General features: G+C 33.2%; 1 protein-coding gene across 3 annotated transcripts in view; it reads right to left on the bottom strand.

Annotated features, from left to right (window-relative positions):
• LRRIQ1 (leucine rich repeats and IQ motif containing 1) overlaps positions 1-26,802 on the bottom strand; it is a 225,631-nt gene that overhangs the window by 184,414 nt on the left and 14,415 nt on the right. For all 3 annotated transcript variants that reach the window (XM_050746645.1, XM_050746644.1, XM_050746646.1), the window contains exons 7-10: positions 26,159-26,233; positions 21,144-22,778; positions 14,149-14,301; positions 12,688-12,838 (exon numbers count right to left, since the gene is read on the bottom strand). In XM_050746645.1, the coding sequence (XP_050602602.1) occupies positions 12,688-12,838; positions 14,149-14,301; positions 21,144-22,778; positions 26,159-26,233 (2,014 nt within the window). The remainder of the gene's footprint in view (positions 1-12,687; positions 12,839-14,148; positions 14,302-21,143; positions 22,779-26,158; positions 26,234-26,802) is intronic.

Here is a 26,802-nt window from a genome sequence, read left to right as displayed (position 1 = left end):
ATTGTTACATATAATAATTATATCTATTAACATATATTAAATCATTAAAAACATGTATATTTGGAATTTTTCAATATTGAATAAAGACACTGAGCTACAGATTTAGGAGGCGCAATGAATTCAAACAGAGCGAATATTAAGGTAACGAAAATTGACAAAGAAAAAATCTCAAAAATGGAAAAATAAAATTATATTTCAAGGATCAACTTAAGCCAGGAAAGCTAGAATACAATAAAATATATTTACAATGCAAAAATTGCAATACAAATGGTAAGTCTATACCTCAAATAGACACACACACACGTACATATATGTGTTTGTGGGTATGTGTGTGCCTATGTGTATTAAAAACATACTTAAGCATATAATATCTGAAAAATTCATCACCAAAAGACCTACAATAAAGGAAATACTAATAGATATTCTTTGGGCAGAAGGGACATTGTAGATGAAAGACAAAATAAAGAGCAATGGAAAATTTATACTGTATTATTACAGAATACTACTACTATTGGTATAGTCATATTATCTATAGTAACCTAAAAGAATAAAAAAATAATACATAGCTGGTAAATATAAGAGGAAAAATGAAATAATTTGAAACCTCAGTCAAACCAAATAAATAAGGGCAAAAAGAAAAAAACAGGCAGAATGAAGAGTATAAAAAATAATAAGAGAGTTTAATCTCAAATATATCAATGATTACATGAAATTAATGATTATAATTAATTGCTAAGGATGAATAGCTGCAAATCAAAGCTAGAGTTTGTAAGCCAGTCCAGATAAAGCAATAACAAAATCAACAAATTTTCATGTTACAAAAAAGAGACAAACTGGAAACAAAATTTGTAGAAATATTTTAAGTAAAAAGATAGAGGCTGGGTGCGGTGGCTCACACCAGTAATCCCAGCACTTTGGGAGGCAGAGGCGGGCGGATTCTGAGGTCAGAAGTTTGAGACCAGCCTGGCCAACATAGTGAAACCCTATCTCTACTAAAAATACAAAAAATTAGCCAGGCATGGTGGCATGCGCCTGTAATCCCAGCTACCTGAATGGCTCAGGCAGGAGAATTGCTTGAACCCAGGAGGTGGAGGTCGCAGTGAGCCGAGACAGAGTGAGACTCCGTCTGAAAAAAAAAAAAAAAAAAAAGATAGAAAAAGAAAAAGATACGTCATGTGAACATTAAACTAGTGGTTCTCAAAATGTGGTCCAGAGACCTCCCAGAGACACTTCTAAAAGTTCTGTAAGGTCAGCACTGTTTTTATAATAATTCCAAAATGCTATTTGCGTTTTTCACTCTCATTTGGTCAAGAGAGTATAATGGAGTTTTCCAGAGGCCACATGACTTGTGATATTATAGCAAATTGACTGCAGAGGCAAATATGAGAACCCAGATGTCTTGTGTTAAGTCAGCATTAAAGAGATTTACAAAAATGTGTAACAATACCCTTCTTTTCACTATAACTCTTTGTTTAGAAAACAGAATTAACATTTATAAATTTTTTTGTGAATCCAAAGGTTTATTATTTGAAATTCTAAATGAATTAATAAAACATAAAAATTTTGTTTTCTTTGAATACTTGACAATATTGCTCGACATAACCCATACAAATAAGTTATTTGAGAGAGGTCCTCAGTAATTTTTGAGAATGTAAAACAGTCCTGCATCTAAAAGAAAGCTCGTTTAATTATATAAGACACAGAAGGCTAAAGCAGAAGGCTTTACAACCTATGAAAAGCGACATTTTAAAATGATGAAACTGGTCAATTTAACAGAAACATATAACAGTTAGAAATTTGCAGGCACCAAATAGCATGCCCTCAAAAACATTTAAAGTGAAAAAAAAAAAAAGAATAAAAAGATTGAACTACAATAATCATGAGAGTCATTGCTAATATTATCAGTACCACACTTAATTAACAGGCAGGTGGCATAACAAAAATACGTAGGTTCTGAAGTAGGCCGTCCTGAGTTGTGAAAAAACAGGTCTACTCCCAAACTAGCTATTTGAAGGTAGACAAGTTACTTAACTTCTCTGAGCTTCAGCTCTTTTATTTATAGAGTGAGGGTGACTTCATCTCATTATGAGGATTAAAAATAATATTTTAAAGTAGTTTACACAGGATTTTTACATGATAGCTACTAAAAATGATAGCTACTATTATTCCCCAATAATTATTCTTAATAAAACAAGGAGTTTAAAACTATAAATTTGTGGTGACCAAATAAGGCTTCAGAGAAGGCTGAATTTTGAGTCAAACATTAAAGGAGAAAGAGAATATTAATATACATTCCAAAAACTCTATTCACAACTGATTAAACAGTAATTGAATCCATAAATGTACTTGGATGAAGTGGGGGGGTGGGTTCTAGATGTGAATGAAGTTAAAGGAGGTTGCTGCCCTTTGTCTTTAATCTTTTTTTTTTTTTTTTTTTTTTTTTTTTTTGAGACAGGGTCTCACTCTGGTGCCCAGGTTGGAGTGCATTGGTGTGATCTCAGCTTACTACAGCCTTGATCCCCCAGGCTCAAGTGATTCTCCCATCTCTGCCTCTCAAATAGCTGGACCTACAAGCATGCACCACTCCACCAGGCTTATTTTTTGTTTATTTCTTTTATTTTTAGTAGAAATGAGGTCTCATTATGTTGCCCAGGATGGTCTCGAACTCTTGGGCTCAAGCTATCTGCCCAGCTTGGCCTCCCAAAGTGCTGTGATTACAGGTGTGAGCCACCATGCCCGTACTAATTTTACAAACTCTTTACTGTCATATAAAGGCTGACAACTGAGCAAAATAAACTTATAGCAAGTCCTATCTTAGGATACCATTAATTCCTTAATGCCTCTAAGAAAATTATTCTTTCCCAGATAAAATATCTGATATTTCTTCCCCTGCCCCATTCAAAATAAAACAAACCATAGCCACAAAAATATGAAAGAGCCTTTTCGAAAGGCTTAAATATAATACAAATAAAGACTTGCTTAAATATTGTTTAGTTTACTGGTTAAATATATTTTTAACAGCTCTTTAAAAGTTTCCTAGATCTCACAAAATAAAACTTAAGCCAAGTGTGTTTCCTCTTCAAAGGGCTCATGCCCATGGCAAAATTAGCTTTCAGCCATACTTTCTACAAATATCTATTTCAAATAATTCTTCCCACAGAAATGAGCCAATGGTCTAATAAAACATTCCTGCCACAGGGGAGAAAATTCTGTAAGGAACAGCAAAACTAAAAATGTTAAATTAGGCTGGAGGTTTTTCACTGGAGATCAGCCACCTTCAGCTGTTCACTGATTGCCATGTCTGATGGTTTTTCATTCACACGTACAAATATACAAGTTGCATTTGAGTTTTTTTAATTTTAGTGCAAAAGTACTTCAGGATTATACATGTTGTTTAGAAAGAGTAATACTGAAACAGGAATCAGGAAACTTGGATTCCAGCCCTACCTCTGCCATGAGTTAGATGAAAACTATGTGGGTGTTTTTTCATCTGTAAACTAAGCAGCCTAGACTCATGAGATAACCTAAGATCCCTTTCAGCACTTAGCATCGTGTTGCCCTTCAAAACTAACAAGTAAGCTAGCACCATCTAGTGGACTCCAAAAAAAAAAAAAAAAAAATCACGGAATAGGTAATAGTGAAAAAGATTCTTATAAGCAAAATGTCTAGAGAGTTCTCTTACTTTATTTTTCCTCCCAATGATTCAAAGACAACATTTGAAAGCAAGAATTATTCCAGGCACTATGAGCCACGACATAGTAATCAAGCCTATGTGAAAATGTTGAATTATTTCCAAATCTTTCATATTTATGATACTAGTGGTCAATTTTCCAGAAAGCAATATTATCTAGAAAATAAAGTAGGAAAAAAACTCTTAGTATCTCTGCTATTTACAATGATAATTTTTAGGAATATATGATGTGAAATTTATAAATTGACAACTATATTGCTTCAATTAAAGAAATTTTTTTTTCAGATTAAAGTTTTCGTAGAAACAGAAATATCATGAACAAGAATATTAAAATAATCACTTACTCTTACATGTTAACATTATATTTACAGTTTTTATTTTTATTCAATATTTAATAAAAGAAATAATTTACTCCAATTCCATATATAGAGAGAAAATGTATATCACTATAATATTAAAGTCAAGAGAGTCATTTGTTATGGGTGGAAAAAGTCAAGATAATCATTTATTTTGTTTATTGCTACATCCTCAGAAATATTTCAGTGCTGGAAAAGCGCTTATACATATAGGTACTCAATAAATTTTTTCATTTTGAAAAAATATCAAAATCATTACATTTGTTCAGCATAAAGAGTTTTAATGTAGTATAAAAATAGTAATAATCTTAATTATTAAATGTATATTTATTAAAGAAGTAGAAGACCAGAACAATAAGGTAATTTAAAACTTAGGCACTAGAGATAGACTGCTGAGTTTCAAATCCTGTCTCTACCATTTACTAGCTGTGTAATTTTAGATAATTTACTTTACTTCTTTGTGTCTCAGTTTTCTTATCTGGTGGGGTCAGAATTTTTTTTTTTTTCCGAGACAATGTTTCCCTTTGTTGCCCAGCCTGGAGTGCAGTGGCATGATCACAGCTCACTGCAGCCTCAATCTCCCAGTCTCATGAGATCCTCCCAACTCAGCCTCCCGAGTAACTGGGAATGCAGGAGTGTGCCACCATGCTCAGTGGTACAGTGTGGATATTTGTCCCAGATCTCATGTTGAATTCTAATCCTCAAGGCTGGAGGTGGGGCCTGCTGGTAGGTGTTTGGATCATGGGGGAGGGTCCATCAGGGCTTGGTGCTGTCTTGGAGATAAGAGTTCTCACAAGATCTGGTCATTTAAAAGTATATGGCAACATCCCCACCACCACCACATTCTGTCTCCCTTGCTCCTGCTTTTGCCTTGCAACGTGCCTGCTCCAGCTTTGCCTTCTGCCATGATTGTAAGCTTCCTAAGGCCTCTCTAGAAGGCAAGCAGATGTCAGTACCATGCTTCCTGTAAAGCCTGCAGAACCATGAGTCAATTCAACCTCTTTTCTTTTATCTAGTATTGGGTATTTCTTTGTAGCAATGCATAAATGGCCTAATAAACCTGGCTAATAAAAAAAAAAATGTAGAGACAGGGCCCCACTATGTTGCCCAGTTTGGTCTTGAACTCCCGGCCTTAAGTGATCCTCCCTCCTTGGCCTCCCAAAGTGCTGAGATTATAAGCGTGAGCCACTGTGCCCAACATAAAACATTTAATGGTACCTAACTCATGCCAGTGAAGTGAAAAGCAACCGAGTTAATTTGTATAAAGCACTTAAATACCTGTTGGCAAGAAAGCTATTATTATATAATACTAAATTGTATTTTTATGTAAATAAAATGTATAAAATAACTTTTCAAATATGGATTTATTCAAAATTAATTTAGCTTCAAAACTTTCTGCTAGAAAGTTAATGAAATTCAACATAAATTAAGATAAGCAAAGACAACTAGATTTTAAATTATAAATCCCCTATTTTTCATTTGCTTTGGCTATTATTTTAAAAACTAATTCAAAAATACTAACGCAAAGTACTAAAGGTTTTCCATGAACCATTTCATAAACTTTAACAATCATGTGGCAACATTCATTCAATATTTTTTTTCCACATCTCATATAGAAAGCACAGTTTTATCAATTTTGTCATAAATTTACTTATGGGAAATTTCAAACAAAGGACAACATGAAAGATTTTCTTATTTAAAATTGGTCATAAAATAGAGAGTAGAAGGATGTTACCAGAAGCTGGGAAAGGTAGTGAGGGGCTGGGAGGAAGTGGAGATGCTTGCTTAATGTATTAAAAACAGAAGAAAACAAAAATCAGAATGAATGAATAAGACCTATTTTTGATAGCACAACAGCATGATGATAGTTAATAATAACTTAATTGTACATTTTAATATAGCTAAAAGACTGTAATTTGATTGTTTGTAGAAACAAAGGATAAATGCTTGAGGAGATAGATACCCCATTTTCCATGATATGATTATTTCACATTGCATGCCTGTATCAAAACATCACATGTATCCCATAAATATATACACCTACTATGTACACACACAAAAAAAAATAAAAAATAAAATAAAATTGGTATGAATATTTCACAGCATATTTTTATTTTTACAACTGCATAGTTTAATTAGAATGGAAAACATTCATAATTAATTTCAAATAAATTGCCTTAAAAAGACTGAAGCATTCACTATTATCATTCACTTAAATGCAAATAGTCTCAACCAAATAAATATGTACATTAATATTTTCTAATAAAAATAAGTTAACATTACATATTAATTACTGTGATAATTATAGCACAGTAAGACTTAGAAACAAACTTGAAACTATCAACGTGAAATATTGTGGTATTGCTTCCAATTTTATTCACCTCCTTAAGAAATATTATAGCATGGAATAATAACTCACTAACTTATAAACACAAATCTATCTTTGTGTCCCTTCATAAGAGTTCTTAGCATCAATATATCACTGAAAGACAAAATCTATGCTTTTCACTTAGCTCAACCAGAATCTCTAAGCAGTTCCTGAAGATGAAAAACAGACTCCAACTGCTCTTCAGAAAATCTACTTTCTCATGTATACTGTTCTCACACTCAATAAATACAGTGTTTTCATTGTACCCAACAGACACCAAAGAAGTCTTTTACCTTGTTTGCTCTGTATTGCATGCACAGAGATACCTCAGGTTCATCAATTAATACCATGGCAGTTTTCACATAAATCTTGCTGATATCCTATCGCAGAAAATCCATTACTTACAAAAAAAAAAAAAAAAAATTCCATACAGCACTGCTGGCAATGAAAACGAAGTAAATGGGAATTGAAGCATTTCTTTTTTACAAACATCCTTTTTTTTTCTTTTTAAAGTTTGCTTCAGTGTGTGCCAATAGAGTAACATACATTATCAATGCACTTGCCTTCACTCCAACAACAACAAAATTATTTTAAACTAAAATTTTAAAGTAAAAATATTTGTGTCAAAACTGTCAACATTTCCATATGGGAGAAGTCATAATGATCCCAAAGCAGCAGCAAAAGAACGTGGGCAAATAAACACATTAAAGCATATTATATATTATATTTTCAAAAGTGTGCCTTGAAATGTTTGCAAAATAAAGCTTATTTTGTGAAAACAGCTATATTTTACTCATATTTTAAAAAATAAAGGAGATGATGGTGACTGCCTAGATCCAACGCTCCCAATACCTCCTCTAGAAATCCATAAAGAGTAACAAAATAAAAGATAAACACAACTTACAATTCCAGTGTAAGCGGGAGATAAGGAAATTACAATCTGAATTTTTTGTAAGTGAGGTAATAGGTATCTGGGACCAACATAATCCAGTCGGAATCCAGACTTGTGCGAGGGATAAGTAAGAAGTAGAGGTGCCCAAGTGATGGCAGACCCCCTGTATTGTGAACAAGGTTTCCTTCCAGAAAGAAGGAATATCCTGAGTAGGATGACAGAATTAAGACCAAATATATAAGGTAAATTAATAAAGGCAAGTGGTTATAGCTTATATGAGAAAAAAATTTAAACTTGGAGCAAAAAATAAAACCTAAATCTATACTGTATAAAAATAAATGTCTAAATTTGATTCAAAAGGTTAAAAATAAAAAAAGACAGCCAGGTAGGCAAACACAGATAAAAATAAACCATATCAGACAAGGTAGAATTTAGTTTCAAAGGCATTAAAGAGAAAATGAAGGAAACATAATAGTCAAAGCTAAAATTTACAATAAGGATAAGGCACTTATGAAATTGCATGGCAGCTACATTCACAAAACAGAAACCAAAGGATTTACCAAAAAAAAAAAAAAAAAAGGCTGATTAATAACAAATCAATAGCAGGCAAATTCACAATAACTCAACTTCCTCAGTCCAAAGTAAATCAAGCAAACAGAACAACTTAAGAAAAATTATCAGCAAGGTAGATCTTATACATATAAAACAAACTCTTTATCCCAATAATAAAAAAAAATTCTGCCTCCTTTTCAAGTACATCTAAAACATTCATGAAAATTGACCACATATTAGATTAGCAAGAGAGCCAAAATAAGTTCCAAAAAGAGAAATAACACAAAAATTATTCTCCAGCTATAAAGCAATAAAACTAAAAAGAATCAACAACAAAAAATGACCTTTCTATATGGAAATTTTAAATCTTAGATAAAAGATTTTTTAAAACTCTGAAATTATAAAAATGATGAAAATATCTACATGTCAGAAGTTACAGACTAAGCACTGCTCAGAGGAAATTCTATAGATTTAAGTATTTATGTCAATATGATTAAAAAAAGATTTAAAAATAATTGAATTAAATATTTAATTCAAAATAGAAAAGAACAGCATAATAAACAGGAAAGAAAAAGCCAAGAAAATAGTATTACCATGCATTTGTGGTAAAAGTACTAAATGGCAATGATATAGTTTGCTTGTGTCCCCACTCAAATCTCACCTTGTATGGTAATAATCCCCACATGTCAAGGGCAGGCCAGGTGGAGATAACTGAATTATGGGGGAAGTTTCCTCCATACTGCTCTTGTGGTAGTGAATAAATCTCACAAGATCTGGTAGTTTTATAAATGGGAGCTCTCCTGCACAAGTCCTTTTGCCTGCCGCCATGTAAGATGTCCCTTTGCTCTTGCATTGTCTTCCTCCATGATTTTGAAGCCTCCCAGTAATGTGGAACTGTGAGTCCATTAAACCTCTTTCCTTTATAAATCAGCCATTCTTGGATATGTCTTTGTCAGCAGCATGAGAATAGGCACAATATATATAAAGGGAGTCTGACAGTATCTTCCTAAATTATTGATATCTTTTGGCCCATTGATACAAATGGCAGGAAATTAGCCTGAAGATATATCTGATCAAATATGAAATTAAGTAGATGTTATATTCATTATGGTAATGTGGAAGATTGGAAACCATCCAATATCCATCAGCAAGGCAAAAATGGGAAAACTCTGGTCATTTCACACAACAGAAAATTAAGTAGCTATGGAAAAAGAATTATAAATTCCATAATAAGTTGTTAAGTGAAAAAAGCAAGATAAAGAACAGTACTTAAAATATGCTATGTTTTGTGAGAGGATTAGCACACATACATGTATTTCCTTAGATATGTGCATACACAGAGATGCACACATATATATGTTTCACATATTATGTATGTACATATTATACAAATATTCCACATATAAAAGTAAACAGGAGAGAAGAGTGAAAAGGACAGGAACTAAAGCACAATATCTTCAGTATGCTTTTTTTTTTTTTTTTTTTGAGACGGAGTCTCGCTCTGTCACCCAGGCTGGAGTGCAGTGGCCCGATCGCAGCTCACTGCAAGCTCCGCCTCCCGGGTTTACCCCATTCTCCTGCCTCAGCCTCACGAGTAGCTGGGACTACAGGCGCCTGCCACCTCGCCCGGCTAAGTTTTTGTATTTTTAGTAGAGACGGGGTTTCACCGTGTTAGCCAGGATGGTCTCGATCTCCTGACCTCGTGATCCGCCCGTCTCGGCCTCCCAAAGTGCTGGGATTACAGGCTTGAGCCACCGCGCCCGGCCCAGTATGCTTTTTTAATGTAGTTTTCATTTTGGAATCATGAATCTGTGTTACATATAAAAGTTAAACACAATCAAATGGGAAAAGTGAATTAATTTATCAAATTAGTAGAAAACTAAATTATCAAATTTATAACCTACTCCCAAAGATAAAATATTTCAAATGATTTTATAACATACTATTTTAATCATATCTATTTGGGATAGTGCAAGGACAAAAAATGTAAAGAAATCTTAAAATTAGTAAGCTATATTGCCAATGATAATAGTGACATTGTTGTTTTGAAGCTATTTTATGGATAAGATATGGCACGTGGTTATAATAATGTTGCCACAAACCATGGAATATAGTGGAAGAAAATATGAATACAGCTGTAAGTCTAAAGCATATTCGCCATCCTCAATTCAAGTTCACAAAACAATTAGAGTATCAAAATGAATAACAAAGCAACTGACTAAAATATTCTGAGCTATAAAAATGTATATTTTCATAAGAATATTGAGAGAGAGAGAGAAAGGTAGAACAAGTAGCAAAACAAATTAAATAAACAAACCAAAAACAAGTTGGCACCACTGAAAGTAACTAGGGTCACTAAGACTTTAAGAGTTTGTCAATACAATAGTAAGCATTTAGCCCTCACTTTATGCTACAAACCATTTCGGGATAACAAAATAGTTCTAACTGATTAAAGAATTCCAGTTTAAAGGCTGTGGAAGAAATGATCAAATAGAAAACTCACAAATCACATCCTCTGCTGCATTAATTGATCCAGATCATATTAATCAATGGATGAACATTAGATGAAAGGTTGATGGCGAACTTTATAATGGAGTGTTTAGGTTATCATCAGCTATACCCAACACTCAAGTGTAGCATCACTAAAAGTAAACTGTCAAATACTGTATGACTGCTGATGTAATCAAATATAAAGCACAGAACACCACCTATGAAGAATTCCTGCCAAAGCAGCTTACTTTCTAATTTAATCAAACCTTTTTTTAACTAACTTCAATTTATAGAAAATACAGGGTTTAATGAAACAATTTCAATAAAACTAGAAAAAGTAAATGGACAAAGCCTGAGGCAGGACATTTCCTAAGACAATTCACACAGGTTCTGCAACAAATCAATGGAGGGGGGAGAAAAAAGCCGTGAGGACTGCTGCAGATTTAAAGAGACTTCAAAGTCCTAGATAAATGTAATATATACTCATTATTGATATTATGATTCCAATAAGCCCAGATACTTAGGAAATTAGAAGAATTTGATTTTTTACTATCAGTTGATACAAGGATTCATTATTAATTCCATTAGGTGTTATAATGCACTGGGGTTAAGTAAGAGAGGGCCATATTATTGAAAACTGTCTCCTGAAGCATGAAGGAATGGAATTACATGGTCTGGGGATCTGCTTTATGAAAGAAAAAGCGAAATCAAAACCCCAAAAAAGTAAAGATGAAGCAAATGTTTAATATAACTAATGGTTATATGGAATTTCCACGTATTATTCTACATTTATAAATGTTTGAAATTTTCCACAATAAAAAGAGAAGAAAAAACAAAATATACACAGAGAAGCAAAACTAATAGTAGAACCAGGACTAAACACAGAAATTAAGCTTACTACTGTTCCCCTATCTATGCCCATTCTACTCTGATATTTCAGTCTAGATTAGACTTTCTAATGATTATAGGATTGAAAAGGTGGACAGTATGGTATCCTTTGGGAGCTCAATATTTCAGCCATTTGTACCATATCAAAGTAAAGTTTTAACCCAGTTCCCAACTTTTTGGCAATCCTTGATTTTTCATTAACCATTATTAACCCTCTACCAAGGCCCTTGAGAATTTTATAATGAATAAAATAATAAAAAAAAAATAGAGGAATTCAAGCCAGCAGGTGAATAATACAATTTTTACTTTAGAATCATCATGCTGACAATAATGCAGAAGTAACTTGAGTCGCATTTCAGTGGGTAGAAGAGGGAAGTTGGGTGATGAGACGCGAAAGCAAACACGAAACATTCTTTCTTTCCCAAAACTTGACAATAAAGGGGAAGAAGAGAGGGGAGGTAATGACAGAACTCAATGTGAGGTAAGAGGAAATGTTTTTTTGTTTTGTTTTGTTTTTTGTTTTTATTTTCATTTAGAAATGTGAGAGAAAGGTCACAGCAATAGAAACACTTTGACAGAAGGCTGATGAAAAATAATGGAGTAAGGTCCAGAAGGGCTGATGGGAATATTTATAGAAAATAGGCCTAGTCGACTGTAGTGGTACATGTCTATAGTCCCAGCTACTCAGGACACTGAGGTGGGCAAATTCGTTGAGCCCAGGAGTTCGAGACAAGCCTGGGCAACATAGCAAGACCTTATCAAAAAAATAAAAATAGATAAATAAATAAAAAATAAAAGATAAACTTGGGTCCACAAAAAAATTGCTAAAACAAAAAAATAAAAGGACTGGTCTTTAAGTAAGAAAAGGGATTTTCATTGCTACCTATATAAATTATAAGACATAAGGAAGGAAGTCAATATAGTTACATAGATATGCAGACATAGCTCTGGAGGGACTGGGAAGTTTAGGGAGATTCAGCCTGATGAATCTTTCATGTAGTTTTAGCAATTTTATCTGAAGAAGGAAAGATTAGTCCAAGTGATGTATGTAGCTAATGGGAGTGGTGATGATAAAGGTTTACCAGCAAACAGTTACAACAATTGCTGAGGCATTTGGGAAGCATAGGATCCATAAAAATATCAAGGCACAATATCAAGGTGTTATATTCCCATAGAGCTCAGATCACTATTGGATGTAGGAAAAGAAACAGAGAAGTAAATATACTAACTTGGGGGGCTGCTAACAACTACAGAGTTGCCAGTGATGGGAAAGCATATTCCCTTTATAGACATTAAAAATAATTGTTATTTTTCTAAACTAGACTTTAAAAGTATAACACAAATAAAATATGCAGATTTGTGATGGCAGCCTACTTTTAAAAAGGAATAAATAAAACAAAATAAACTATGAGAAATAAATGCTTAAATATTAAAATTTCATTATGCTTACCAATTCGAGTAATTTTATTATGTGAAAGTTCAAGACATTGAATATTAGTGCAGCCATCCAAACCATGAAGAGAAGTCAGTTGATTTTTATTAAGAAGAACAACACAGAGATTTTCCAAATTTTCACAGTCAATAGCCTCAATACGGTTTTCCTGAAACAAAGAACAAATGCAATTAGTTTTACTTCAATGGCTTATTAATGAAATATTTAAAGCTTTCAAAAAGAGGAAAGATGAGATAGGACCTCCAAATTAATATCTGAATCTTTAACTTCTAAGATAACCCTGAAAACTGTTATACTATTTGGATGAAAATATTAAGTAAACTAATAAATAATTAATTTTTAATGTATTAAAGATTATTGTTTTAAAACACAGAGGATAACAAAGTATTTTAAACAATATAAATTTTAAAAAGTGAATATATTGTCATTCTTGTTTCTCCCATCTTGAATGGGAATGGCTACTGTTGTTAATCAAGCCGTGTCTCACCATTGTATGTGGGGTGGCAGTAGATAATTTTTAATTTTAGATTGCAGATATCTGAGTTGAGCGGGCGTCACCTCAGTGGATGCATCCAAGGAACTGGACCTGATGAGCCTCCTCTTCACCTGGATCTGATTTAGATGAGAAAAGCCTGTGCTTCAAGCTTGAGCCCTATGCCTTAAGTTAATGATACTTTGGTGTATTTGGGATATGAACGTATTTTGCATGTGGGAAAGATGTGAATCATTATAAGCCAGAGGATAGATTTTAATAGACTGTTACTTTGGTAGCTCCCAGTAAACATCAGAATCCAATATTCACATATGCATACAGTCCCCTTCCACATGACCTCAGGGCTTAGCCAATAAAACATTAGCCACCATGATGTAAGCAGATGTTTTATAAGCACTTGCACACTGCAACATGTCTTTTAGGTTCTTGAGATCCTGCTCTTGAGAAATACCCTACAAACACCCTGGAAAGAAGCCCCAGATAACAGAGAGATTCCCATCTTCCAGACAATTCTGCCAAGGCAGCAGACATATAAGGTAAGTGATTTAGGACATTCTAGCTCTAGCTTCCATCTCACTACAGTTACATAAGAGACCCAGTAAATACAATAGAAATCAGAAAAAATGCCCAGCCAAGTTTAGTCACAATTAATGGCCCACAGAACCATGAACAAATAAGATGGTTGTTGGTTGAAACTACTAAGTAATATAGTCATTTGTTGTGCAGCAAAAGTAATGAAAACCATAACCATATTAGCTACAAAAAGAGTTAGTCATTTTAGGTCATATCATCCAATAAACTTCCCTCTCTGCTTCTCAAAACTTTACCATACCACTTGATCTCTTCAGGCTGAGTTACAAGTTAGTTTAGTAATTGTTTCTTCAAAAGTGTCATTTCTGAAATGTAAACATAAATCCATTTTACATTTTATTATAAAATAAATAACAGTAGGACAGAGAGCATACCTGCGCATCAATGTACTTAAGTTTTTTACAATTACTCAGGCTGTGCAAAGAAGTTAATCCACAGCGTTGAAGGGATAGAAACTGAAGATTTGTACACTCTGCCAGTGTAGAAAGAACACAGCCTGGCAAATCTTGAAATGTAACTGTTGTAACCTAGAGGAATCAAGAAAATTGGAGTGTACAGTGTTATTTAACAAAAATGAATATAAACAACATTAGCCTTACAAAACTGTTTAGAAAATTCGTTTAAGAAAAGTAATACTATATGTTGAAGCCTACGTTTACTAACAACTCAATTTGCTAAGCTATCTGGTCTCTTTTGTTCCCCACATACAAAGACAAAATATTGCAATCATCTATGACAAATTCAAGCCCAAAGGTAAGATACATAAATGCAACAACATAATCATGTATTAGCTCATTCTCTGTTTCTTCGCCAATTTTTTATTTTTAAAGTGGTATGGACTTCAAATTATACTATACAGCTACAGTAACCAAAACAGCATGGTACTGGCATAAAACAGACACACAGACAAATGAAACACCACAGAGAACCCGAAAACAAATTTATACATCTACAGTGAGCTCATTTTCGACAAAGGTGCCAAGACCATACATTAGAGAAAGGACAGTCTATTCAATAAAGGTGCTGGAAAACACTGGATATCCATATGCAGAAAAATGAAACTAGACCCCCATCTCTTACCACACACAAAAATCAAGTCAAAATAGATTAAACATACTTAAATCTAAGACCCCAAACTATGACACTGATTATATATATATATATATTTTTTTTTAATTGGGGAAACTCCCCAGGACATAGGACTGGGCAAGTATTTCCTGAGTAATACCCTACAAGCACAGGCAACCAAAGCAAAAATGGACAAATGGAATTGCATCAAGTTACAAAGCTTCTGCACAGCAAAGGAAACAATCAATAAAGTGGAGAGACAGTCCACAGAAAGGAAATAATACTTGCAAACTATCCATCTGACAAGGGATTAGTAACCGGAATATATAAGAAGCTCAAACAACTCAATAGGAAAAGTTTCACAGTCCAATTGAAAAATGGGCAAAAGATCTGAATAGATATTTCTCAAGAAAACATACAAATGGCAAACAGTCATATGAAAACGTGCTCAACATCACTGATCCTCAGATAAATGTAAATCAAAACGACAATGAGGTATCAATTCACCCCAGTTAAAATGGCTTATGTGCAGAAGTCAGGCAAATGCTGGAGAGGATGTGGAGAAAAGGGAACCCTCCTACACTGTTGGTGGGAATGTGAGTAAGTACAGCCACTGTGGAGAACAGTTTGGAGATTCCTCAAAAAACTGAGCAACCATATGTTCCAGCAATACCACTGCTAGATATATATCCTAAAGAAACCAAATCAGTATATTGAAGAGTCATCTGTATCCTCAAGTTTACGGCAGTACTCTGCACAATAGCCAAGATTTAGTAGCAACCTAAGTGTTCATCAACAGAGAAATGAATAAAGAAAAATAGTACATATACACCATGAGTACTATTCAGCCATCAAAAACAATGAGATCCTGTCATTTGCAACAACATAGATAAAACTGGAAATCATAAGCCAGGCGTGGTGGCTCACGCCTGTAATCCCAGCACTTTGGGAGGCCGAGGCGGGCGGATCACAAGGTCAGGAGATCGAGACCATGGTGAAACCCCGTCTCTACTAAAAATACAAAAAAATAGCCGGGCGCGGTGGCGGGCGCCTGTAGTCCCAGCCACTCAGGAGGCTGAGGCAGGAGAATGGCGTGAACCAGGGAGGCGGAGCTTGCAGTGAGCTGAGATCGCGCCACTGCACTCCAGCCTGGGCGACAGAGCAAGACTCCTGTCTCAAAAAAAAAAAAAAAAAAAAAAACCTTCAGATAAATAAGACTTCTAGTTTCAAAATCATTTTAGGAATTATTCATAATCTAAAGCAATTTTGAAACAAATTTATTTTTAATATTTTTTTCAGAAAGAAAATGTACTCATCAATTTGTATGGAGATAAATTCTATGTACTGCCTAGTTAATCTGTAACAAACGGATATAAATTCTGTAATTGGAAAACTGGCTCTACACTAAAAATGAAAACATTATTTAGAATTGAGCACTTAAAAATTGAAAATTCAACAACTACAGATGTATAGTAACAAATGCTACTCAACATTATAATTTATATTATTCAGCGTGATTTAGTAACATGTTGCTTGCAAACAAATATACAACCACAATTAAGTTCTAGTTATTTATGATTTGGCAATTTCTGTTCTTTAATCTTATTATCTATTCTGCTACAGTATCCCTGTTAGTGGTATTTATTTTTGAATATGAGGAGCTTCATATTTCCTCCTTCAATTGAAGCCCTTTTCATTGAATATTTTTAAAAATCTTTATAGTATAGCGATATATTCCCTACTCGACCACAGATTTTTTCCAAATATATGAGATCAAAATAAATTTTTGTATTAATTTTTGTATTAATTAATTTTGTATTAATTAATTATAGAGACAAGCGCCACATATATAAAACCACTTTATGCTTCAAAATTAAGGTCAATATAGAATTAGTAATCATATGTGTTCATTACTGTACGGTTAACTTGAAAAACAGCAATTGGAACACAATGGGTTTTGGGTAAATGTTTCTTAAATAAATAAATGAATGAACTTCCCTAGCCTGTGGCAAAACTCAACTGTATTTATAGCACTCACACTTCCTTTTTCTTATAATGAATTATGTAAAAACATTTGAAAAAGTTATACTTTCAGACTCTCATGACTTGAGAATGAACTATTCCACCTATAGAAGCTATGAAACACTCATTATATTTTAATAACAGATTCCAAATCAATTTTCTACTTAATCATCTGTATTTTCCCAAATCCTTTATGGCCCATTGGACATAAAATTCCCTAACACAGCAATATACTTTTTAGAGATTTTATTCTCAATTATTCTTGAGTTCAACCTAAGAAGTGTCAGTCATCTATGGTAAATGTAATTACAAAAGTAATGCAAGCAACAAGTCTTTTTTTTTTTTTAACTTTTTCAGAATATTTGTTCAGTGGTCCAAACTCAAATATATTTGGCAGAGAAAAATAATATTGTTTTAAAAATCAGCTGCAAAGGGACTGAGTCCAACGTTTGACTAGTGGCTTGAATAGAACAGCTACAAAATAATTTCAGGTAAGTCATGTATCATTCCAATAGCAGTTCATCACAATTTACTTTGTATAAGAGAAGTGAGACTTCTTGATCTAAAAGTTACTAAGCATCTAAAATATTATTATGCATGTATGATATAAAGCAATATTTAAAAATCCTTAAGCTCAATGCCCTTTTTCGTGGTAGTTATTACTTAACACAAGTTACCATTAGTAGCAAACTGCAAAAAATAAAAGAGAAAATAGTTAAAACATTTAAAAATTTAAAATAAAAATATATTCATTACCTATAATTATTGCTCTTTAGTCTTCCCTTCTGAGATATTACCGCATATAACCCAATGGTCTAGTATTTTCAACTTTATAACTTTTTTGATGAAACAAGCTATTAAGCAGCCCTCAAAAACAATCCATTTGTCCTTCTCTTTGCTTGCTTGAGACCCATATTTAACAAGTGATATTAGAAGTCCTGGGCCATGTTCATTACATACAGCATTTTAAAACTCAACGATCCTGTATAATAGATATTGCTCTTCCAGTTTGTGAAAGACAAAACTGAAGTTCATACAGGTCAAGCACTTGCATAAGGTGACACAGCCAGTAAATGGCAGAAATAAAATTAGAAACAGTCTTAACATAGAACTTAGTAGTCTAATAAACTACACTTCAATAATTTTACATTAATTTCCTCTTCAGTCAATATACTTTATCTAAACTGTGAAACTGGTAATAATGAGGAGATAAGATTAACATTCAATTGCAGTTCTTTTTTTTTATTATTATACTTTAGGTTACATGTATACATGAGATACATGTGCAGAACGTGCAGTTTTGTTACACAGGTATACACGTGCCCTGTGCCATGGTGGTTTGCTGCACCCATCAACCGGTCATCTACATTAGATATTTCTATTGGAATTCTGTATTCATCCATTTATTCATCCCCCCCACCCATCAATCCTATAATCAGGTAATGAAAGTCATTACAGATAGTTCCTGTAAGATTGTTTAACACAGAATTTTAAAAAAAATTTTATGATGGTGTGAGATCAATAGACATTTAGCTGAAACCATACTTCAAATTTTGAATTTTAATCTTTTCCCAAGCTAGCAATATAAAGTATGATAATCTCTCACAATGTCAGGCAATGCTAGGGAGCTGCAGCTTCCAGTCAGCCACACGATCATAAGGGTAAACAACAAATACCCTACAGTGTACCATGTTACCAGATGATTTTGCCCAGTTGTAAGCTATGTAGGTTTTTCTGGATGTAACTTCATTGTAACTTGAGGAGTATCTTTATTTGCCTGGCAATGTGTAAAGAAGTATGAACAATGTGTAAAGAAGTATGTCTTGAAGTCTCAAAGTAAGAGATTAATGTAAGCAAAATGAATGCATTACTGGGAGACAATAAACTTATTCTAAGCTTATCTCCAGAAGGACATCACAAGGATGGCGGTGAGCGGTCAAGATAAGGACAGAGATCTGAAGCTAAAAGATCAGAAGGTCAAAAAGAAAGTGAGCCATGGATCAGTAGTAACAGTGGTGAATAAAGGCACCATAGTAAGCTATCTACGGAACAGATTCTTTACAGGAGTTGTCTGGTAACAAAAGGGACATTTTCTTTTTTTTTTTTTTTTTTTTTTTTTTGAGACGGAGTCTCGCTGTGTCCCCCAGGCTGGAATACAGTGGCGCGATCTTGGCTCACTGCGAGCTTCGCCTCCCGGGTTCACGCCATTCTCCTGCCTCAGCCTCCTGAGTAGCTGGGACTACAGGCGCCCACTACCGCGCCCAGCTAATTTTTTGTATTTTTAGTAGAGACGGGGTTTCACCGTGGTCTCGATCTCCTGACCTTGTGATCCGCCCGCCTCGGCCTCCCAAAGTGCTGGGATTACAGGCGTGAGCCACCGCGCCCGGCCACAAAAGGGATATTTTCTTAACACTTTGGCATCTATATGGCACATTCACGTGTATTTTTCATCTTTATACTGTCTATTTGATGCTTCAAAGCCAAATTAAAAGCTTGAGATAGTTGCTTTAAGAAATGATGAGAGGACTCCGTCTCAAAAAAAAAAAAAAAAAAAAAAGAAGTGATGAGAGGATTATGGTGCCCTTTAGAACACTGCTACTCAGATTAGTCCATTCACCAGCACCAACATCATCATTTAGAATCATTGCAAGAATGGAGGTTGGGTGGATCACCAGACCTATTGAATCAGAATCCACATTTCAACGAATCTTCAGGTATTCTATAGATTTTAATAGTTTGTCAGGCCTTGCTCTGAAAAGTAAAAGAAAGTTAATTATCATTTTATGTAAATTGACAAGCGTTTGAAAGAAGGAACAGAGAGGGAGCTGGAGAAGAAATGCCAAGGAGAAAGAGATTCACACACCTTAACTTCCTTCTCATTGGACACAACAGATACCTACAAGAAAAGGGAGGAACACTACTGTTTCTATAACTTCATTTTCACTTTTGAAGCAAGTACACTGTAGGCATGAAGCCATCACTCGTGCCTAGCTTTAACAGATATTCATGAGGAAAATTAAATAATTGCTAATGTTATCATATTGGAAGGCCTGCAGCAATATGTTAGAGAAAGAAAAGTGCTAAAACATGATTCCAGAGATAACATGCCCAAGGAAAAAATTAGGGAAGAGCAGATGAGAGATTCTATATGTAGCTCTACAGACCTGATAGATGTGGCAAATACATTACCTAGGAAATAAAAGACACTTAAAAGTGTATGTCCCAGTTCTCATCTCTTATATTGCTATTTCATATACCACAAATCTCTTCAAAATCCCACTATTTTATTATTCTCTCACAGGATACTCTGAAGTCTTATTTACAGCAATTCTCAAGATCCATAATGTATTTATGTGTGTATCTATTTGTTTAAGCTCCGTAAAGGAAAAGACTGAGTTTTCTTTGTTTTTATTTAGTCCACCAATAAATATTGATCATCTTATTGGATAGATGAATATTTGCTGAGTGAATAAACAAAATAATGTTTACCTATTAATATGATTGTTCCTTTTCCTAGACATCTGTCTAGCAAGAAAGTCTATCAAGAAACTAAATAAACTTTATGGAATATATTTGACTTTCAGGCCTTAGATAAATATATGTATTTTAATCATAAGTCCTTTCTAGTGTTACACTGTTTAAAATATTTTCCCTTTTTCCATACGTTTGTTAGTTTCTGTGTCTTAATTTTGGTTGAAACAATGTTCTCCATAACCATATAAAATTAGTAACATTTGATGACAACTATTTTACATTTCAGACATACAGGCACCACCTTTAAATAGCATACAACTAAATAATTGTTTCTAGATAGGAGTTCTAGGGTCTGCTATCATGCAAGCCCTTCTTTCACAACAGTGGTCATGCACCGGGAATCCACTTTATTTCAAAAGGAACCACTAGGTGGTGTCGTGGCTCAAGTCTAAAGCAAACTTCTGTTTACTTAGGAGTTTCCTACTATAATTCTAACCCTAACTTTCTGTATGCTTCCATTCTTAGAGGTTTAAATAATGACTGTAGGGCCCTTGAACATAGGCTTCAAGATATTAAAAAATATAAATCAAAGCTGTTTATAGACTGTCACTTAGGGAAGATGCCTTGAACTATTTTAGTTGAGATATATTCCCTCCCAAATGGGGTAATACTTCATTCATAAATTTATTAAACAAGAGAGACAATTCTTGTATACAAAATATTTCTTTTTCTAAGATCTGAAAAGTTACATTTTAAAGAGCTAATTGCAATTAAATATGAAAAAGTATCATAAAATTAGAAATACCTGCTGTAAAGTATCCCAAGGGCCACATCGAAGAATTTCCAGTTTATCCAAAGCAGGTGTCATGTTGGCTGGGCATTTCACATGTCTCTTTCTTCTAACAATTTTCTTTTGTTGATTTTGCTTGAAAATTTCAAGCCAAGGTTTAAATGATTTTATCCAGGCTAGTCTCTTTTCTTCAATAGAATATAGAAGGGTTGACTCTGGTACAGAGCAGGTCATGCTTTCAGGTTCAGGTCCATTTTCAGGGCATTTTTCTGAAATTTTTCTAATCTCAGATTTAAGAGAGTTGACTTCTTTAGATACCATGGAGCTTTCTGCATTATAGTCACTCAAGTCTTCACAAGGAGCATGTCTACCTAACACATAATCTTGGTCATTTCTTTTGTCTTCTTTATTTATCATGGGATCAGTTGTGTTAAAAATCACAATGCCACTATTCCAAGCACTGTCTTTAGGGTTCTCCTCAATTTCCTTGACTTTTGAATAAATTTCTTTTTCTTGTAATATTACGTTTTCTCCTACATCTTCAGAATTTTCTGATGTTAGTGAGAGTGATTTTTGTTTCACTGAAATAATTAAAGTATCCTTATCTTTGTATAATAATCCATTCTGTTCTTCTATCTCTTCTTTTTCTACTTTTTGTATCTTTTTCTGCTGATTATCTTTGATTATTTTCTGTGTTTCATTGGTTTTCACTTCATTGATTTCTTGGTTATGTTCTAATATTATCTGAGTTTTTGGTCCCATATTCTCATTTATGACATGTTTCATGATTTCTTCTTTTTCTGCATCAGACTTTAATTCTTGCAGTGGAAACTGTTCTTTCAGATTTTCTTTTAGATCAGAGTCTCCCAATTCAGTTTTGTTATCTGCATTTTCATATTTTCTTTCTTGCTTGACCCATTCTTCTGAACATTGCTTTTTTGCTAGGTTTTCATTTTTGTCTTCCATTTTAAAATCTGCCAGAATTGTTTGGCTTGATACAGATTCTTTTAATTGTACTTGTATTGATTCTTTTAATATAGTCTGTCTATCTATATTTTCTTTCATATTTGATTCCTCAGCTAGCCAAAGGAGAACATCTTCCTGCTTCTTTAAATTTTCATCCACTAGATTTTTGGCTATATCACCCTTATCATTTGAAATATCTTCAAGACTTAAATGTTTGTTATTATATCCTCTCTTCTTTAATGCACTACTTATTATTAGCTGTTGACTTGCATCTTCTCTTAATCTTATTTTTTCCTTGATTATTAGTTGCTTTCTTTCTTGTTTCATAATATTCTTTTTGTCTTCATACTCTTTTTCTCTCCTTTTCCTTTCCTCTTCCTTTTGCTTTTTTCTCTCTTCTTTTATCCTTTGTTCTTCCTCTAATCTTTTTCGATTTTCTTCCTCCTTCTGTCGTATTTTTGCTTCCATTTCCTTCCACTCTTGTGCTTTCCTTTTCCTACTTTCAACTTGCTCTTTAATAATTGGGCCATATTTTTGATAGGCTACAAATGCTTTATATTTAGCCTGAATTTTAACAGCTGCATTATTCTGCTGTTTTAACAAACATTTTTTTTCTTTTTCCTGTTGGTCTTTAAATCTTGTCCTTTCTTCTTCCATTTGTAAATGCAAGTTTCTAATATACTCCTAAAACAAAGTAAGATACATGGTAGTCAGCATAAACTAAACATGAGATGTTACTAAAATGTCATCTGAAATATAGATTGAAAACAAATACTAAAACTGACATCTTAATAAAGTTTCTATAAAATTTATTTAGAGAAACTAAAGTCATTTATCTTAAAGGGTACACTTTTTTAATATTTAGGAGATTGAATCATGTTGTTAAGTTGATACTCTAATGTTATATGTATTCTAAGCCACCCAGATATAAATTGGAGATTTCCTTGAAGATAGAAAACATAAAATCAGAAAGACATAGAATAAGCAAACAAACAACAACAATAACAAAAGGGAAACCACAGGCTAAAAACCACATAGAAATAAAGGACTTCAAACTTTCTGGAATGAGAGTTCCGATCAAGAAGACTCAGCTAGTACTGAGACTGCAAAAACAGGAATTATTTTGTGAAACTTATGATACCAAGAAAGTCAGATAGTCCCTACATAAAAACAATATCCAGAACCAGCCTACTCACATATCTTACCCCTTCTCAATGACCAAAATAGTTGATAACCACATACTACTGTATTTAATGAAATATTTATAGTTAGGTGAGAAAATATTACTTTTACTAGAGTCCTAAACCAAAAGTAAGCAGATCAACAAAATTAAGAAAATATCTACGGGAAACTAACAAAAAGGATATGAGACTATATTTTAATCAGCAGAAGGAAGAACCAATTTCTGAGAAAATCGAACTATTAAATAAACTAGATAAAAATTTAAAGAAAGATATTTTAGAAAAAAAATATTTAAACAGGAATAACCTCATATTTCAAGTGTTCAAATAAAAACAACTCACTTAAATAATCAAAATAGAATGGCTGGACAGCTGATTACTTAAAAAAACATTCAAAATTAGATGTTTTCCACCAACAACAAATAATAACAAAGATAAAAATGATATGTCAGAGGTAAAGAAGATTAACACAGAAACTCTAACACATGACTATTAGGAGTTCCTGAATAAAGAACTGAGAAAAACTGAAGGGAAGAAAATAATAGAAAAATACGTTTTCTTAAAAACAACAACAAAAAGCCATAGGAGAATGACCGAACATTGCATGCACACATACACAACACACTTAGATAGATGCTAGCAATATTTCAGAACTCTAAGGAATGTCAGCTGTTAGTTTTACTGTGCTCCTTTTTAGGTAGTATGTCTTTTTTCCTCTGGATGCTTCCAACACTTTATTTTTCCTTTGTCTTGAATTTGAATAGTATTACCTAATTCCAAGGTGTGATTTTCTTTGTATCTCTCCTCCTTGGGAATTGTGTATCACATTTGAAAGTAGGGATTATTTTCAGTTTTATGTACTGCCATATCTTAAACACTCAGAGAAGTGCCTGACCTAGTAGAAAACCAGTAAATACGTGTGGATGAATGTATAAAGTGAAAAATCCTAAAGCTTCAAAAGAATGTAAGGAAAAGGCATCAAATTTGCAATCATAGATAGCACAGGCAAAAATAAATAAATATGCAATGAAGTCATATCTTTACATTGTTAAAAGTGGTATAAACCTGTATTCTACACCCAAAGAAATTGACCATTTTTGAAAGCAAACTAAAAATATTTTCAAATATGCAAACAAAGATTGAGAAAATCTAGCATCCAAAAACATTTTTTGAAAGTATCGCTGGGCGCGGTGGCTCAAGCCTGTAATCCCAGCACTTTGGGAGGCCGAGACGGGCGGATCACGAGGTCAGGAGATCGAGACCATCCTGGCTAACACGGTGAAACCCCGTCTCTACTAAAAAAATACAAAACAAACTAGCCGGGCGAGGTGGCGGGCGCCTGTAGTCCCAGCTACTCGGGAGGCTGAGGCAGGAGAATGGCGTAAACCCGGGAGGCAGAGCTTGCAGTGAGCTGAGATCCGGCCACTGTACTCCAGCCTGGGTGGCAGAGAGAGACTCCGTCTCAAAAAAAAAAAAAAAAAAAAAAGAAAGAAAAGAAAAGAAAATATTTAAGTGTATACTCCAGGAAACTAAAAATTGAGTCCAGAAATTGGCAGAAGAGTCAGGATTCAAAGAACACTAATAAAGAAACCATTATCATTGAATACTTGTGTTTTTTGAACCGTCTTGTTTCTTCCATCATTTTACTTAAAGATGGCTATTTGTTTTACTGTTACTCCTTTTTAGGTAAAGCGTCTTTTATCCTCCAGATGCTTCTAAGACTTTATTTTCCCTTTGTTTTGAATTTCAGTAATTGTACTATTTATTCCAAGGTGGCATTTTCTTTGTATTTATCTTACTTGGAAATTATTTTTCATCTTTGAATATGCTGGTTGATTTTTAAAAAACAATTTGAAACCTTTTTAACCATTATCTCTTTACTTCATTGCTTCTGCCCCATTCTCTCTCTCCTCTCCTTTTAAAATATAATACAAATTTCATATCTTTTCACCATGTATCACATATTCCTTGTGCTCTTTTCCTCTTTTCTCATTTTTTTTTTCTACTCTGTGCTTTAATTTGGATATTTTCTATTGAACTGTCTCATTTCACTAATGGTCTCATCTGCTATGTCCAATCAAATTTACCCACTGAAATTTAATTTTATATACTGAATTTTTTAAACCCTAGAATGTATAGTTGGTACTTCATTACAGATGTTGTTTTTCTTTTCACATCACCTGTCTAAGTATTTTGCTGCTGGATGATAATTACAGGTATTTTAACAGCTCTACTATACTTAACATTTAGATTATCTACAGGTGAGCTATTATTGTCTTTTTTTGTCACTTGTCATTCACATGACCCTGTCTCTTTACATGCTTAACCAGCTTTTTAACTTGACAATGTGTAGTAGGCACCTACTTTTGCAGGAGCGGATTTATATAAATTTAAAAAGATTTGAAAGGAATACAAAAAAACAATAATGTTTAGCTAAATAACAGGATTATGGGAGATATCTACTTTAAATTTGTAATTACTTAAAATAATTGTATATAAAACCTATGGAGTAAATAAAAACTAAAACTTCAATAAATGTATAATCAGAATAATCTTACATTCAAAACAAAATTAATTGTGTTTAGGAAAAAGAGTAAGCTTTCATAACAATCTTTGAACATAAATAAATATTCAAAATGGTACATTAAAAGAAATGTTAGAATTACAATTGTATATGGACAACACTCACTAAACCAGCTAACTCATTTTCAAGACATGCTATTTCAAGAAGTGTTTCTGAGGATTAATAAATTTTTAATGCTGTAATAAACTAAAATCTTGTACTACTTAGGCAGTATTATCTAAAAATAACCATTTCAAGTATAGTAATATATTTCAAATAAAGAAAGTTTAATGTGCTAATTAAAAACAACATATAGATACCTCATGCTGTTTAAATTTCTCTTTCCAAATTTTTTCTTCTTCATAGAGTTCATCATTCATCTTGTCCTGTTCTTGCTGAACATATGATAATAATAAATATGACTATACTCCAATATCAAAAATATTAATTATATATGATTCTCATAACCTATATTTGTAAACAATAGTTAAAGATGACAACCCAACCAATGGCTTTCAATTTTTAGTACTGGGATAACAACTTTAATCTCAAACTGAAGTGTCACATAAATAATACCTAGGGTTTCCATTCTGAGAACAGAAAGAAGTTTGCAACCTGGGAAAGTTGTTGTGTTTATTTGAGTATGTTTATTCAAAGAATATAACGCATTGCCTTGAAACACTGTTGGGCATTGTAAAAATTACAATAATATTTGTAAAATGGGATTTGTGTTACAATTGTTTTCTCACCATGCCATACCATTTAATTTATATAAATCAGTTCAAAAAGTAATGGTTTTCTTTCAATAACTCTGTATCAACACATTCAATAAGACTCCTCAGAATAAACAAAGATCGGTAAAATACAACCCCCTTCTTCAAAAACTCTTCTGATAACGTGAAGACACTATCATAAATTTACACATTACCCAAAATTTAGAAGAATAAGTTTATTACAAGGGAAA

Source organism: Macaca thibetana, chromosome 11 (genome assembly GCF_024542745.1).
Source record: "Macaca thibetana thibetana isolate TM-01 chromosome 11, ASM2454274v1, whole genome shotgun sequence".
Taxonomy (NCBI): domain Eukaryota; kingdom Metazoa; phylum Chordata; class Mammalia; order Primates; family Cercopithecidae; genus Macaca; species Macaca thibetana.
Note: the sequence above shows the minus strand (reverse complement) of the source record. Positions and strands in the feature narration are given on the sequence as shown.